Raw genomic sequence first — 16,645 nt, forward strand, 5'->3', positions numbered from 1 at the left:
TGTGCTCAATGGTTGGGAGGGCTTTACCCGAGATGTAGTGGGCAGACCATAAGTATGGTAATGGGTCTCAGGTTTTGATATTCAAGCACCTTTTTCCTTGACAGTAGTTGGCAAATGCAGTAATAGTACACTGAAGGCATGGTGAATATCTTCATCAATGTACGTCTTTGGTGATAGAGAAATCTCAAGAAATAGAAAACAGTCCCTATTTTCCATGATTTTATCATGAAACTTTATTATTGAACATTATATACAGCAGAGTAGGTTGCCGGAGAACTTTGCTTTGAAGGTGTTAAGTGTAAGGCATATGCTTCCATATGCTTAAGTGACTGGGTTGATCATGACTTTGAGGTTGGCCTTGAATTAGCAAGTATACAAGCACTGTTTGTATACTCATCTATTGGTGTGACTTTTGTTGATCTCAATAATCCCTTTCATTTCCTGATTTCTTCAAATAATAGGGTTAAATTTTCTATTTTACAATCTAATGGAAACTTCTGTAAATCGAAACTGAACACATTAACTATCTTATCACTTTTAGGATCCTGGGGTGAAGTCATTATCACCCCATGGCTTGAAAAAAGTTCTCTGCGCCACTACCATTCCAGTTATAATTTTCCTGAACTCCATCCTGTGTTTTAATGCCCAATATACATCTGATTTTTTTTCCCTTTTCTGCTAATCTTTCAGTCATTCTGTTCTGCTTTTTAAATTCTCTATTCAGTCTTATGTGCTGTTACCCAATTTTGGGGCAATATGCATTTTGTTTTATGTCAAACTGCTTGACACTCATGCAGTTTTACAGGATTTGCATTTCCTCCCAGCTAGGCATCAGCTTTATTCCTCAACGTAAAACTTTGTACCTCTGCCTTTGATGCCATCATTTCTGTCACTGTTAAATGCTAAACCAGTTTGCATTCTCTGTGCTATTTGACCCCAAACTGTTTTCCAATCCCACATTAATTTAGTTTTGGAAGCCATCTGTTTACAAATTCCATAAAATTTCCTGTCAGCTCCAACCATTTCTTGCTGTCAAGGCTACAGTTTGCATTTATATAATAACTCCAGTAATGAAGAAAAATAGATAGCTGGTTCATAGATGCACAGTTATAGGGAAAGATCACCAATCAGTTATAGAAAGTTACCATACGTCTATTTAAACCTGAGTTTTGAGGGGAGCCTTACAACAGGTAGAAGGGAAATCTGCACTAAGTCATTGACATTTATAATGGGCAGGAACTGAATTACTGCAGGGTGTACAAAGTATGATCGAGGGGTTTAATAAATGTTGAGAGACCAGAAATTCTTACTCCTGATTTTCATTTATTTGAGTTGAAAGATTATAAATAACAACATAACAGCATGGCTCAAGAGACTGAGTGGCTTACTCCTGCTTCTAAATTGTATGTTTGTATGCAAGGTTCACACATTGAACACAATTCTCCTACAGCAAGTACAAAAGGTCTGTATAGATGGATGAAGATGACTAATTGCCTGATTCACATTCTTCTAAAATGGGTGGCATGCCAGCGTAGTGGTTAGCACAACGCTTTGCAGTACCAGCAGCTGGGATCAATTTCTGCCACTGCCTGTAAGGAATTTATACGTTCTTTGACCGTGTGGGTTTCCTCCAGTTCCTCCCACAGTTCAAAGATCTACTGTTTGGTAGGTTAATTGGTAATTATAACTTGCCCTGTGATTAGGCTAGGGTTAAATAGGGGGTTGCTGGGTGGCACGACTTGAAGGGCCGGAAGGGGCTACTCCACGCTGCATCTCAAGAAATGAAGTACAGAATCACGTGTGGCTCCAAATAGAACTACAAGTAGACAGTGACTACGAGTCTGGTAAGCACGCAGAATCCCCAAAACTGGTCGATGGGTCTGTAACTGTCTATCTGTGAGTGTCTCACTTGCAAGTAAACGCTGAATCCTCTACAGTGTGTGTGGCTTAGATTTGCATTTATCCCGTGTCAGGATAAAGTCTGACCCTGCATAAACTACTACTCTACTTTCTTCTATTGTCCATTCTCCTGTCCTATCAGATTCTTTCTTCTCTAGTCCTTGACCTTTCCCACTCATCTGGCTTCACCTATCACCTTCCAACCAGGCTCCTTCCCCTCTCCCCCACCTTTTAATTCAGGCATCTCGCCCCTTCCCTCTCTGTGCTGAAGGGTCGGGTCTCGGCTCGAAACATCGACTGTTTACTCTTTTCCATAGATCCTGTGTATTGCTCAGGATTTCCACCTTCTGCAGATTTCCTCGTTTGTGTCGTACCGTACCTCTTATTAGAATCAGAATCAGGTTTATTATTACCGGCATGTAACGCGAAATTAGTTAACTTAGCAGCAGCAGTTCATTGCAATACATGATCTAGCAGAGAGAAAAATATTATGTGTTAGGTCCTCCCTTTACAGTTCTGGCATACCATGTACAAATAGAGCCTATGTGCAGACATTCAGTTTTATGACCCAAAACTTGATTATACACACAAAGTATCAAGTTACCCTGACGAGAATAAACAATGAATACCTTTTATGATTATTATATACAGTACACTGAAAACAGTTATTTTTCCATTTTCTGATTTGGACAGTAAAATACTCCAGTATCTCCCGGATACTTTTAAAACTTCTAAAAAATTACAATTCAACATTTGCCATAGTGAACCGTAGCAATTTGGAGAAAAAGATTTATATTGGAAACAAAGAATCTAGAGTCCCCTGTTTTTCACTACATGGTGGTTCAACATAAAAAGGAATCACTTAATAAATACTTGCATACAGTATATGAAATATATAATGTGAAAAGTGTAGATGTAAGATTTGTGAGGTAATTTTTCCTTATGGAGCTGTGTCACATGTTTAACTATTGCAACATTGTACACAATAGTCTTCAGTTTCATTTGACAGAAACTGACGCAATGAAGACATATTTCTTCATCCTCCTAAGTAAGTTTATACACAACTCTGTATTGCAATTCATTGCACAATGTCTTTGTTACATGCTTCTCCCAATTTTTATTTAAAGTAGAATGGGGCATATACAGGAATTTAAGTTTTCCAGCTACTGAAGGAGCACTTGTGCAAGTCCTTAACATTTTAGGGTGTGCTTGTTCATAATCACATGTATTTTGGAAAGACTATTAAAAGAGAGTGGCTGTACTGCTGTTTTCCAAACACTCATTCCCACACCCGCCACCACTAATTGCAACCCCACAAGTCGTGCACACCTTATCCTGGAACAAGACACCAGGTTTCTCCAATAATTAAGTAAAGCCAGCTTTTACTTACATAAATGGAAAACTATGAATCAAATTAGTGGAACTGTTTTTTCAAGACCAGATTTAAGTTTTCAAATAATTACATTATCCTGAACAGGAAGAACAAGAAAAGCTAATCATTAGCCTTCCATCTCTAATCTGATTTGATTACAGAAAGCAGCCTTCTCTGACCACTGCAGACTGCCTGTCACTGGTGGCATTCTGTAAACATGTTGTAAGCAATTTCCAGTCAGACTAGCATATTATGTAAATTCTAGGTGTGGTGGAGAGGGAAGGGGGCAAGAAAGGAAATTAATTTACTTGAACAGTTAAGGTTCAGGAAAATCGGGCAATACTTTTGCAATATTACAAAAGTTCTCTCAAGAAGACTGCCTGACATTCAATAAGATCATAATTAATACTCATATGTCCGTTCCAAATTCCCACAATGTTAACAAATTATTTCCCCTAGTATTCCAATAGTTTTAAATATATTCAATTACCAAGTGTCCACTGTCATTTGGGGGAAAGATTCCTAACTATTCACACCTTTTTTTAAAAATGAAGAAATATCTCCTCAGCTCAATCATTAATATCCGACCCCATTACATTGGGAAACTGTTTTGCATAGTATTGGACCTTCCGGACATATAAAATGTGTTCCCTGTAGTCCAACTCATTGTGCTCCTGAAAATGATATTTCTATGAGATCATATACAAAATCTATGAAATCCTCTACCTCTTATCATAAACAAGACAAAATCTGCAGATGCTGGAAATCCAAGCAACACACACAAAATGCTGGAGGAACTCAGCAGGCCAGATGCTGTCTGTCCTTTTGAGAATTGCTGCGTTCACCAGCAATTTTTATGTGCGTTGCCTCACATCATAATTTTCATTCCAGGAATATCAAACATTGGACTCAATTTCATTGTGAAAACTGAATACATAACTATGAGCAGCACAGCAACAAATGTACCATTATCCTGAGGAGGTATTAAATATTGATCTGATGATATATGCATACTTAAATAATCTTTGAGAGATATTTAACAAAAAACAGTACTATTGTTTGGCCAACATGTATCCTCATCCAGTGAAGTAAAGCTACCTAAAAAAAGCTGGAAATCTGATATAAAAACAGAAGAAATTGGAAATGCTCAAAAGGGCAGACAGCTTCTGGGGTGCTGAGTTCCTCCAGCATTTTTTGTGTATTGCTTGGATTTCCAGTATCCGCAGATTTTGTCTTGTTTATGATTGGGGCATCTTAATTAACAACCTTCACCATCTTCTGTCATCTGGCATCACCAGCACTTGCTCTTTCAGTCTCTCTCGGCTTCTGTCACACACATTCTCTTCGATCTGCCCATTCCTCTCCTTTTCTGAAAAATAAAAAATGTTTTATTTCCAAAGTTTTATGGATTTGATTTAAGATCATAGATGATATTTATAGCATGAGCAAGGAATGTCAGTTGCTGAATTAATTCAAATGTGTGCAATAGTACATTTGTGAAAATCTCAGACATGATATATACATTCGGTGCATGGCATACAGGTAGTAAAAATTCCTTACTTTTAGTTGCTGGTTAAGTATTTTGGAAAAGACAGGAGTTATGAATGTCAGTTTACCACTGTTTAAAAAAAAGAGACAAATTTGAATACAGTACATGGATTTGGAGGAAACATAATCATGTATAGAGATCTCTTCTACATTGGTCTATTGTGTCAGGTGCTCCCGATGCAGCCTCTTCTACAAAGGTGAGACCCATTGTAAATTGGGGGACCGCTTCAAGGACCACCTCCACTCCAACCTCCAAAAGTGGAACTTCCTGGTACCCAAATATTTTTATTCCGATTTCCATTCCCATTCTGACATGTCAGTCCAAGTTTTGCTCTTGTGCCACGATGAGGCCATCCTCAAGGTGGAGGAGCAACACCTTATATTCCGTCTGGGGAGCCTCCAACCTGATAGCGTAAATATTGATTTCTCCTTCAAGTAAAAAAAATCCCCCCCGATTTCCCACTCTGGCCTCTTACCTCTTCTCAACTGTATATCACCTTCCTCTGGTGCCCCTTCTCCTTCCCTTTCTCTTATGGTCTACTGTCATCTCCTATCAGAGTCCTTCCTCTCCATCCTTTACTTTTCCTGCCTAACTTCACCTATCACCTTCTAGCTACCCTTCTGCCTCTACCCCCACCTTTTTATTCTGGCATCATTCCCCTTCCCCTCCAGTCCTGAAGAAGGGTCTTGGCCCAAATCATTGACTGTTCATTTCCATGGATGCTGCCTGGCCTTCTGAGTTCCTCCAGCATTTTGTGAGTGTTGTCATGAATAGAGTTGTTTATGAAATAAGATACAGAAGTGACAAAAGGAATATTGAAAAACATTTGGTTAATACAGTATTAATGTTGCAGAGACTTTGATTAAAGTAATCTTACTGAGTTGGTCTCTCATGGGTTAATCAGATTCCAGAATTTAGCAAATTGGATTGTATCTTTTTCTTGAAGTGCTGCAGTCAGAAATGCACACAGTACCGAGGAAACACACATAAAATGCAGGAGGAACAAGGCAGGTCAGGCAGCATCTATGGAGGAAAATGAACAATTGATGACCTTGACTAAGATTCTTTATCAGGGCTGGAAAGGAAGAGGGCAGAAGCCAAAATAAAAAGGTAGGGGTAGTGGGAGGAGCTCAAACTGGTAGGTATAGGCAAGTCCAGGTAAGGGGGGGGGGGGAAGGTAGGTGAATGGAGATGAAAGGGAATGTGAGAAGCTAGGTGATGGGTAGAAGAGGCAAAGGGCTCAGGAGGGAATCTGATAGGAGAGGGCAGTAGGTCATGGAATAAAGGAAAGAAGGTGGAAGCCAGACGGTGATTATGGTCATGTTGTGAAGATGAGGAAGGAGAAGGGGTGAGTGGGGCATAGGAAGGAGGGAAACAAAGGTGGGGGGAAGGAACACTCACAACCTGCCCATCGCCTCCCTCTGGTTCTCCACTTTCTCCCCTTTATTCCAATGTCTACCATCTTCTGTTAGATTCCTCCTTCAACCGTTTGCCTCTTCCACCGATCACGCCCTCACATTGTTCCCCTTCATTTTCCCCTCCCCTCTCTCACCTGGACTTACCACCACCTGCTAGCTTGTGCTTCTCTCCTACCTTTTTTAAAAAATTCTGGTTTCTGCCCTTTCTCTTTCCAATCCCGATTGATGGTCTCAGCCCGAAACGTTAACTGTTCATTCCTCTCCATAGATGCCGCCTGCCAATTTCCTCCAGCATTTTGTGTGTATTGCTCAAGATTTTCAGCATCTGCAAAATCTCTTATGTCATATGTCAAGATGTGAAGGCAAAACATGCATAAAAAATGGTACAAAACTAAATGAATGATGAAATAGTCTCCCGAAACGGAATTGAAGTTTCATTCTCAGAGCTGAGACAGAAGGATTATGAAGTTCCACCCTTCACTCGGATGTGGATCATCGGTTGCGAGGAAGTGACGTAACCATGGTCGCAGTAATGGTGAAGTGGCTGCTGGTGGTGAGATGAGTGTCTTTAGAAAACTACGTGTAGTAAGAGAGCGATAACGTTTCTGGTAAAGCAGATGTTATTTCGCCACATGAATTTCATGGTGCGTGGTTGGCTCGGCTTCCTCTTTTAGGGCATCGTTCAGTTCCCGGCACCGGAAGTTGTGCAAGTCATGGGACGATGCTGAGCTATTTCACATAGCGTTAGGCTGTAATTCATAAGAGTCTGCGTCCTGTTGCTAAACTGTAAATGGTTCACTTGTTGCAAATCAGTGGCTCGGCCCCAATAATGCCTGGGTTGAGAGAATTTTAGTGGTAGTCCCGGAGAGAAAATTGCTATCGTTATCCGTTAATTGAATGTCTTTCTGGGGGGGGGGGGTGGAGGGAGGAGTCATCTTACACAAATATTCACATTTTCAATGTAATTCAGACTATATTCGGACCTCACCAAGACAGCTTATTTCCACTTCTTTACGTTGGTCTCAGTCTTCCCTGTTTCAGTTCATCTGTTGCTAAAACCTTCATGATTTTCAACTCCTTCTGGTCCTGATCAGCCTGTGTGAACTTGAGGTTGCAAAAAGACTACTTCTCGTCTTTGACTTAGCAAAAAGCCACTCTCATTTTTCACATCTGTACTTGCTAACCCACATTTAAGTAACACCTTTTTATAAGATTTCTCACTTTTATTCAAATATATGTGCTGTAACACCACTCTTCGTTTATATGCTGTTCTATAATTCTTGTCTATTACTTCTTTCCAAATAGAAAAACTGGAACATTGGTAACCACGGCCCTACTATTTGGAATTTTCTCCCTAAACCTTAAAGTGTTCTGAAAATCTGTCTCGGACTAAGTCTGCGACCATATACCCTGATATTTCCTGCAGGATGGTTTTAATTTTAGTTTGATTATGCTCCTCTGAAGTGCCTCAGTGTTTTGCTATATTTAAGATGTATATAAATGGAAACTCTCAAAACTTAGAAATCGTATTATTTATCTTATGAACTACTACAATTTCAGGGTGCATCAAGATCTCCTGTGGTACATTTACAAATATTGAAATGCAATTTGAACTTGATCTTGGTGCAATAAAAATGCTAAAAAAAACTGTACATTATTTTTCCGTAAACTAAACCACAGAAGATGATAAGTGGTGTGCTACTGTGTGGTTGGACTTGTTAAAATAAGTCATCCTCACTTTAATTAGAGTATTGTGTGCTTACATTAAAGAACAAATTCATTACAACAGTAAGATGAAACTTTACAATATAAAATAGTCTCAGCTAAGATATTAAGTGACATTGGAAGAATGTACAGTAAATCTAAAAGGGAATAGTTTAATTGAGGAGTTTCAAATTTCAGGCAGAAACTGAGAAATGTTGCTTTCCCTCTTATTTTCCTGTCTCTTTCTCTTTGACATAAGTCTTTCTTTCCCCATTTCTTATTTCGGTTTCTGATTTGACTATTTCATCTGATTCACTTCGCTATCATTCCTGCCTCTTTCTTAATCTCAAACTTTCTGAATTAAGGAACTGAACTTTTCATTTACTAAGGTCATTCACTACGAAGGCATACAGTGCATTGGCCTTCATCAGTTGCGGGTTTGAGTTTAAGAGCCGAGCTATATAGGACCCTGGTCAGACCCCATTTGGAGTACTGTGCTCGGTTCTGGTTGCCTCACTACAGGAAAGACGTGGAAACCATAGAAAGAGTGCAGAGGGGATTTACAAGGCTGTTGCCTGGATTGGGGAGCATGCCTTATGAGAATAGGTTGCGTGAACTCGGCCTTTTCTCCTTGGAGCGACGGAGGATAAGAAGTGACCTGATAGACGTGTACAAGATAATGAGAGGCATTGATCGTGTGGATAGTCAGAGACTTTTTCCCAGGGCTGAAGTGGCTAGCGTGAGAGGGCATAGTTTTAAGGTGCTTGGCAGTAGGTACAGAGTAGATGTCGGATAAGTTTTTTACAAGAGAGTGGTGAGTGCATGGAATGGGCTGCCGGTAGCGGTGGTGGAGGCGGAAACGATAGGGTCTTTTAAGAGACTCCTGGATAGGTACATGGAGCTTAGAAAAATGGAGGGCTATGGGTAAGCTTAGATAGTTCAAAGGTAAGGACGTGTTTGGCACAGCTTTGTGGGCCGAAGGGCCTGTATTGTGCTGTAGGTTTTCTGTGTTTCTACGTCTGGGAAATCTTTCTTCTTTCCAGCAGGGGAACATGTCACACTGGTGCTGCATTCTATACAAAGTCCATTCCAGCATAATTTGGACCAATGTAATCTCATTTCCCTGTACCATCTGGATGGTCAAGAGTCACCCGACTAAAATGCATTGGGCACAGCTAATAAAATTACTGTCTCTCAGCTCCCGTGACCAGAGTTTAGTGCTGACAATGGGTGCTGCCTTTATGGAATCTGCATTCTCCCTGTTATCACGTAGGTTTCCTCCAAGTGCTCAGATTTCCACCCGTGTAACAAAGGTTAATTTGCCGCTGCTGTAGATGGGTATTGAATTCTGGGGAAGTTGATAGGAAATGAAGGAAGAATAGGTTACAAAAAAACTAATGATAGATTGGTTGCTCTGATGTTTGGCATAGATTCAATGGGTCAGAATAGTCTCCTATATCAGAAGGAAGTACTGTATAGAAATATATCAGTTAACAATATTGCCAAGTCGAGAAAGTCTTCCCATTATGATCATTCACAGTCTAATTGCTGAAAAGTAAGTTGAAGACTATGGTGAGGGTAAGGGGTCAGCAATAACTTAATTGGGATTGTACAGTTTTATATAAGAGCACAAGAATATAGAAGCAGGAGTGAGCTATCAGACCCTTCAAGCCTTTTTCACCATCTAATATGATCATGGTTGATCTCTGACCTCAACTTTTCTTTGTCAATTCTTCATGCTTGAAATATCAAATATTAACTCCTCCACTGTAAGTAGGGCTAATGATTCAGCTTCCATCACCCACTGGGGCAGAAAATTCCAGCTACTCTCTGCCCTCTGCAAGATCAAATTTCTGTGTACTTAGTTTTAAATGAATGGGCCCTTACCTTGTTCTTATGTTCTCTAGTCCAAGATTCTTCCACTAGTGAAAACATCCCAGCATCTATCCTGTCAAGCCTACTTAAGATATTTTATTCCTGTATAAGGTTCTTAAAAACTTTAAGGAACATAGCCCAAACTATTTAGACTTTCTTTGTAGGACAAGAATCTCGCATCTCAGGAATTATCCTTTATCCCCTCTCCAGTGCTACTATATATTGCTTTTAAGTGAGTGGATGAAAACTATATGCTGTATTCCAGATGAAACCTCACCAACACCATGTACAACTGAACAAAGCCTCCCTGTTTTCAGACTCCAGTCCCTTTGTAATGAAGACCAAAATGTTGTTTGCCGCCTTAACTACTTGTTGGACCTGTTTTGACTCATGCACTGGAACATCTCAATCTTTGTTTAGATAATAATCTGCCTTTTGACTTTACTTACTAAAGTGCATGACATCATACTTTCCCACCATAAACTTAATTTGACAACCTTTTGCCCACTCATGCAATCTACCTATATCCTGTTGCACAGTCGCAGTCTCCTTATCACAACACGCCCTTCTACCTATTTTTGTATCATTGGTAAATTTACATAAGGTTCCTTCCTCCAGGTTATTCGTATGTACTTGATGCCAAGGTCTGGTAGCGTGAGGTCATGGTTGTGGATCAGCTCGACTTGGATTCTTTGCTGCCATAGAGCACTGAGTCCACTGCTTGCATCCTAATGTTTATCTATGACCAGCCAGTATACAAAGCTTCTTGCCAGTGCTTTCATTCAGTTGATACCCGAGTGACCATAGTTGAGTTGTTTCAATACTTTTGGTCGAAGTGTTCATGGAATCACTATTCTCTCTCCAAATATTGGGCAGGAGTCCACAGTTGAGAGTGATGTATGACATGGTAAAAGGGTATGACATCTTCCTCAACCTTAACTGACCATCTGGTATCTGGCGATATGCTGAAGAAGAAGATCTGCAGCCATTTCTGCTCAGATCTTGTGGACCGTGACCAGAGGACCTTCAGCAGCATCCCATACTACCTATTGGACTTCGGAATCCACTGAAATTGCAGCCACAACTGTCTTTGTTTTCAGCAATCTGCTGAGTCGTAAGTCTGGAGAGCGCATCTGGCTGACCAAGTTTCCTGTTTGATGTGTACTTGATTTCAAAATCAGTAGGCTAATTAAATCGTTGCCCACCTTTGTAGATGGTTAGCTGTGTACACCAGGATACCTTTCTTAGACATGAAGATTGACAACAGTAGCTTGTGCCAATCACAATGATGTCATTGAGGTAAGCGGCAACACTGTCAATGCCACTCAGCATGCTGTCCATAAGCTTTAGGAAAATTGAAGGAGCCGCATTTACCCTGAAAGGCAGACAGAGGAAGGAAAGTGACCCCTTAATGTGTTGTAATGGTGAGAAGCTCCTGTGAATTTTCTGCCACTTCAGCCAAATCCAAAGTAGATTCCACTGTTCAATTCTGGAAAAAGATCTGCCGGTACTGGTAATAGGTACTGGAGTGAATCCAGAGCCCCACTGAGACCTGTTGAAAAATTTGCACACAACCTCACTGTACCCTTAGCTTTCTTGATAATAACTATTGGAGCCACCCATTGTGAGTAGTTGGCAGCTTTGATTGCAACAGTGTATTGCAGGCGACCTAGCTCTTGCTGCATGATTGGTATGGCAGCGCATGGTGCTGATCTTTTGGGGCTTTGCATCTGTATGGAGATGCACTTCCACTTGCAGTTTGGTACAACAACCTAAACCTTCTTGAAACACTGCTGCATGGTGCTGTTGCAGTGTTGTTGCATGATCTCACATACTGATGGTGGTATTGTGTCGACTGATGTGATTTGAACGGCCAGTTTCTTTGTACAGTCCTCATTCGGAGGGGTGCTCCAGAGATCAAGCTTGTTCATCCAGTCAGTGCCGAGGACATTCAATTTTGGCTGGTCTGTTGGGTAGCACGCACCATTTGCTTGTTTGCAATTCAGCTTCAAGGTGCAGTGCAATTCGCCAGTCATCTGGAGGGTTCCACCGGATGCATTGCAGGCGGAATGAGAAGTTATTTTGACTGGTGGGGAGGCAAGTGCCCAGCACATGCGTTTGGAGATTATGGTCATGTCTGACACCATATCAAGTTGTAGCTTGACCAACTCATTGTCGATAAGTATGTGGACGTACCATCTCCTGGGGGTAAAGTCAAATTTGAACGTGACCATTAAACTCTGTAGATTTTCATGGCTTTTGTCTTTCTTGTCCTTGTGTTTTCAGTAGCCTAGAAGTGAGTGAAAGATGGCAAAAGTCTTCTTTGTGACTGTGGTGTTGGCATTTGCTATAAATGAGTTTCTTGTATTGGCAGTTTCTTGCATAATGCCATGCACCACAGTTCCAACAAGCTGTGTTTGGCCACTTGGAGATCTGCTGAGTGTTGGTGTTTGGGCTGTTTGACCAGGTTGGAATCATGTTTCAGGTTGATCAAACACTGACATTCTTGAGTGACAGCTTGTAAAGTCATATCAGGGTCTTGCTCCAGTCTGGCCAGGATCCATTTGCAAATCTCTGCATCACCAAGTGCCTGAAGTCTGCAAATAAAAATCGGACATTTGAACTGTGATTCAGTCATGTTACCCAGCTTGAACTTTTTACATTTGTGATTGACGACACTGGCATATGTGATGAAGTCATCGGTGTCATATTTAATGAGTTTCAGGCATTGATAGCAAACACTGAACAGAGATGACTGCTCTCCAAAAATGCTTGTTAGCTGTCGGACAGTTTTGTTAAATGATAGGTCACATGGGTTCTTGAGCAGAATGAAGCTGAAATAATGCTCGTGTTCAACAGTATCCCATTTGCGGGGCAAATTTCATGTCTTCTATAAGCTGAGTTTACTGGCGAACTCGACCCGGAGTATATCTTTATACCGTTTAAGGCATGATTCAGATGTAGCTCCCAAAGTGGCGTTGAACTGGAAGTTGGTAATGGGCACAACTGACTAACATGAGTTCTGTTCAGTTTTTGACACTGACTCACTAGTAAACTGCTGGTCAAAGTTTCGATTAACTTCAGCTGGGCTGCCATTGAGTTTGCTGGTATTGTGGACTTGTGCACAAGCCTTCTGCTGAACTTGCCATGTCGATATAATACAGCACCTCATTGCTAATTTGTTGTGTTCACTCACTGATAACTACTGATGAGATCTGAAGCCAGGAGATAGAACAAAGCTGGATCTCGAAATACTCCTTTGTTCAGCAAAACTATGCAACTACAAAATCTCAAAAAACTGTACATCCCAAAGCACAATTTAAATGGATTGCCCAAAGAACATTCAAGACTTTGATTAGAACAACATACAGTTAGTGAAATCCAGCCTGGGATTGTTTGTTTTGGCTTGCTGTGACATCTTTAAAATAGTGGCTTTTGAGTGCAAACCACAATTTACAAATGACAAAAAAAAAACTTGGTGTAGTGAATTTGGATGATAGTTGGAGATTTCAAAGGGGTATAGAGAGGCTGATAGAAGATAAGAATTATAGGAAAGACACCAAGCGAAAATACAGAAGATGAAATGTGAAGTGTTACGTTTTGATAGAATGAGAAGAGGTAATATAAACATGGAAGTTTATTAAACTGTGATGAGGATTGTAATGGAATTGCAGGAGGCACAAAGAGGTTGGTAGCAAGCCAGATATATGACAGATGAAATTTAATGCAGGAATTTAATACAGAATATATGTAAAGTATTACATTTTGATTGGCAAGTTGACAATATAAACTAGCAAACACAATTCTGAAAGTTGTATAACAACAGAGATCTAGACATTCAATATATTGTTGCTGAAACTGAGGAAGTCAAAGATAGGAAGGTGATTATGATCAATTGGAAATCAGAATCAGGGTTAATATCACTGGCATATGCCCTGAAGTATGTTGTTTTGTGGCAGCAATACATTACAATGCATAATTTAAAAAACCCTCTAGATGACAGTAAGGAATGTATATAAAAAGCATGTATATACACACACAGTATCATGCAAAAATCATATATATATATGGTTAGAGTGCTTAAGACTTGTACAGTACTGTAGTAATTTTATATAATGCATTGTACTGTTGCTGCAAAAGGAAGTTTGATGATAAGCCTGATTCTGATATGAGTGTCTGTTGTGGACTGAGAGCGGGAAGGGGACAAGAAGAGGGGAATCATGGTTGGGAAAAGGGGAAGGGAGAGGGAGGGAGTAGGAGACATCAGAGAGACATCCTGTAATGATCAATAAACTAATTTTTTTTAGAATCTTATGACCTTGCCTGGTGCCTTAGGGCTGGGTGTTTCTGCATTTGTGCCATCCCCGTTCCAGTTCTCTGCCACCTGTCCCACATCTCTCCCGTGGTGCTCCACCCTCGCCATTTCCAACATTCTTTGCTCCTGCCAGACTTATAAATTCACTCTCCGCTCCACATTGCCAAATAGATTACTGTACAAAAATCTTGGGTGCTCTAGCTATATATATGCCTAAGACTTTTGCACAGCTCCTGTTCCTCCTCCTTGATGGCAACAATGAGAAGAGGGCAGGCCCTAGGTAATTGAGGGTGGAGGGGGGTCCTTAATGATGGATATTGCCTTTTGAAGATACTCTCGATGCTGGGAAGGCTAGTGCTCATGATGGAGCGAGCTGGCTAAATTTGTAACTTCCTGCTGCTTTTTCCGAACCTGTAGTAGCCCCTCCACTGACAGTACTGCATCCAGTTAGAATTCACTCTCTCCATGGTACGTCTTTAGAAATTTGCGAGAGTATTTGGTGACATACCAAGTCTCCTCAAACTCCTAATGAAATATAGCTGCTTATGTCCCTTCTTTGTAATTGGATCATATGTTGGGCGCAGGATAGATCTTCAGAGATGTTGACACCCTGATGGGCAGAGTAATGGCAGTTAGAATTTAATCCTGATAAGTACAAGGTGAAGCACTTTAGGAGTACTGGTATACAGTACTTAGTGAATGTTGGGACCTTGGGGAACACTGAGGATGTAGGCAGAATAGACTGTGAGAAACATTTTTTTTTACTGGTGAAGGCTCCAAGAATTAAGATAGACGTGTGTTTGACAAAAGAACAAAAAAATATTTTTTCTATATGTAATGCTTATGTGCTGAAATGCATTGCCAGGGGTTGTAGTGAATGGAGGTTCAATTGTAGTGTTCAGAAGGAAAGTGGATACCTATCTGAAAGCATAATCATTAAGTCCTTCCTCAAACATTTTTTTTTACACTGAATGATCTTAATAATGCTGTCATAGTAAATCTTAGCACTACGACATAACAGTGCCAAATAGAAAACAAGTAGAACTGCTTATGTTGGGTTCTGAATCAAAAACAGGAATGGTAGAGCTCAGCTGGCCAACAATTTTAAAATAAGTCAACTTGTTTAATTTTTTGAGAACTGATCAGACTTTTTTTGCTTATTTTAATTATTTAGGACTAGGATATTGAAGAAGAGATCAAGGTACAAAGAAATTGAAAAACAGAAGCCATCATGGAATGCACTGCAAAAGAAAACGAAGATAGCACCACTGCTAATGATGTTGGCATTCTGTCCAGAATAGGACTTAATGATAACAAAGCTGGAATGGGAGGTTTGGATAAAGAAAAAATTAACAAAATAATAATGGAAACTTCTAAGGTTAGTTAAAACAGATCTTAGGAAACAAAACAAGATTAAACATTTTTCATGCTCTTCTAATTTGTGAGCTAAGTTGTGTTGAGATGTTAAATCTAACCCTACTGATTTAACTATCTGCCTGGGAAGGTTATGATTGATGAATGAAATAGGTTTCCTCCTTTCCTCCTATTGTTAAAATAGGCTCAACTGGTAATATTTATCAGAAATGCACATGTGACACCCAATCATAAAACTAATGAGTAATTCACCACAATATTTTTCCTACTGAAGCACTGTATAACCCAGATTCTTGTCAGCCTACATTCTTAATGTATCCTGATTGCCACTAATAACTTGCATGCCTGGCTGACCTTTGAATCTCTGCCCTCCAAGTTTCAACTCATTTAAAGCTTTACTATCCTGTATTATAGAAGCATAGAGAATGTACAGCACAATACAGGCCCTTTGACCCACAATGCTGTGCTGAACATGTACTTACTTTAGAAATTAAGTATGGTTACCCATAGCCCTCTATTTTTCTAAGCTCCATGTACCTATCCAAGAGTCTCTTAAAAGACTCGATTGTATTCACCTCCACCACTGTCACTGGCAGCCCATTCCACGCACTCACTGCTCTCTGTGTTAAAAAACTCACCCCTGACATCTCCTCTGTACCTACTTCCAAGCACCCTAAAACTGGAACTTCTTGCGTTAGCCATTTCAGTCCTGGGAAAAACACTCACTATTATCTCACAAATGGTCCCAAATAGGCGTTACAGCACTTTTCCTGAATTTCCAAACCTCAAAAATAGTCATTTATTCATGTATATGACTTTGCAAAGCCACTGAAAAAAATGTTTTGATAAATATGCTTGGAAATCCATTCAGCGGCACTGGAACTTGCTTGTTATAGGGCATTGATATCTGGAGTTATATGATCAACAAGTTGACTTCACCTGTACAGTGATTTATTTATAAATTGCCTTCAATAATATCACAAACTTTATTTTTCTTCTCTTTTGGTATGATGTAAAAACGTGCTTTTTATCTAAATTACACCGAGGAATGTTACCTTTTACAAGGCTGAGCTGGTGTTATTTTGGATCAAACTGATTACTTACAGTTTGGACACTCATTAGAAATACTGTTTTTGTAA

The 16,645-nt window shown here is 40.0% G+C and overlaps 1 protein-coding gene and 1 long non-coding RNA gene across 6 annotated transcripts in view; one reads left to right on the forward strand and one right to left on the reverse strand.

The window, feature by feature from the left end:
- The window catches only part of polk (polymerase (DNA directed) kappa), a 74,225-nt gene that overhangs the window by 2,637 nt on the left and 54,943 nt on the right, over positions 1–16,645 (forward strand). Inside the window, exons 1-2 of one of the 5 annotated variants that reach the window (XM_063049265.1) lie at positions 6,742–6,882; positions 15,307–15,510. In XM_063049265.1, the coding sequence (XP_062905335.1) occupies positions 15,364–15,510 (147 nt within the window). In that variant the 5' untranslated portion in view covers positions 6,742–6,882; positions 15,307–15,363. Of the gene's footprint in view, positions 1–6,741; positions 6,883–15,306; positions 15,511–16,645 lie in introns of those variants that run through there. The other 4 variants (XM_063049268.1, XM_063049266.1, XM_063049269.1 and 1 more) reach the window with 4 other exon arrangements.
- On the reverse strand, positions 1,240–6,701 carry LOC134347118 (uncharacterized). Its single transcript, XR_010018087.1, has 3 exons — positions 6,414–6,701; positions 4,832–4,889; positions 1,240–4,640 (listed from the first exon to the last, which is right to left on the reverse strand). It is a non-coding gene; the product is annotated as an uncharacterized LOC134347118 (long non-coding RNA).

The sequence above is a fragment of the Mobula hypostoma genome, chromosome 5, assembly GCF_963921235.1.
Source record: "Mobula hypostoma chromosome 5, sMobHyp1.1, whole genome shotgun sequence".
NCBI lineage: Eukaryota > Metazoa > Chordata > Chondrichthyes > Myliobatiformes > Myliobatidae > Mobula > Mobula hypostoma.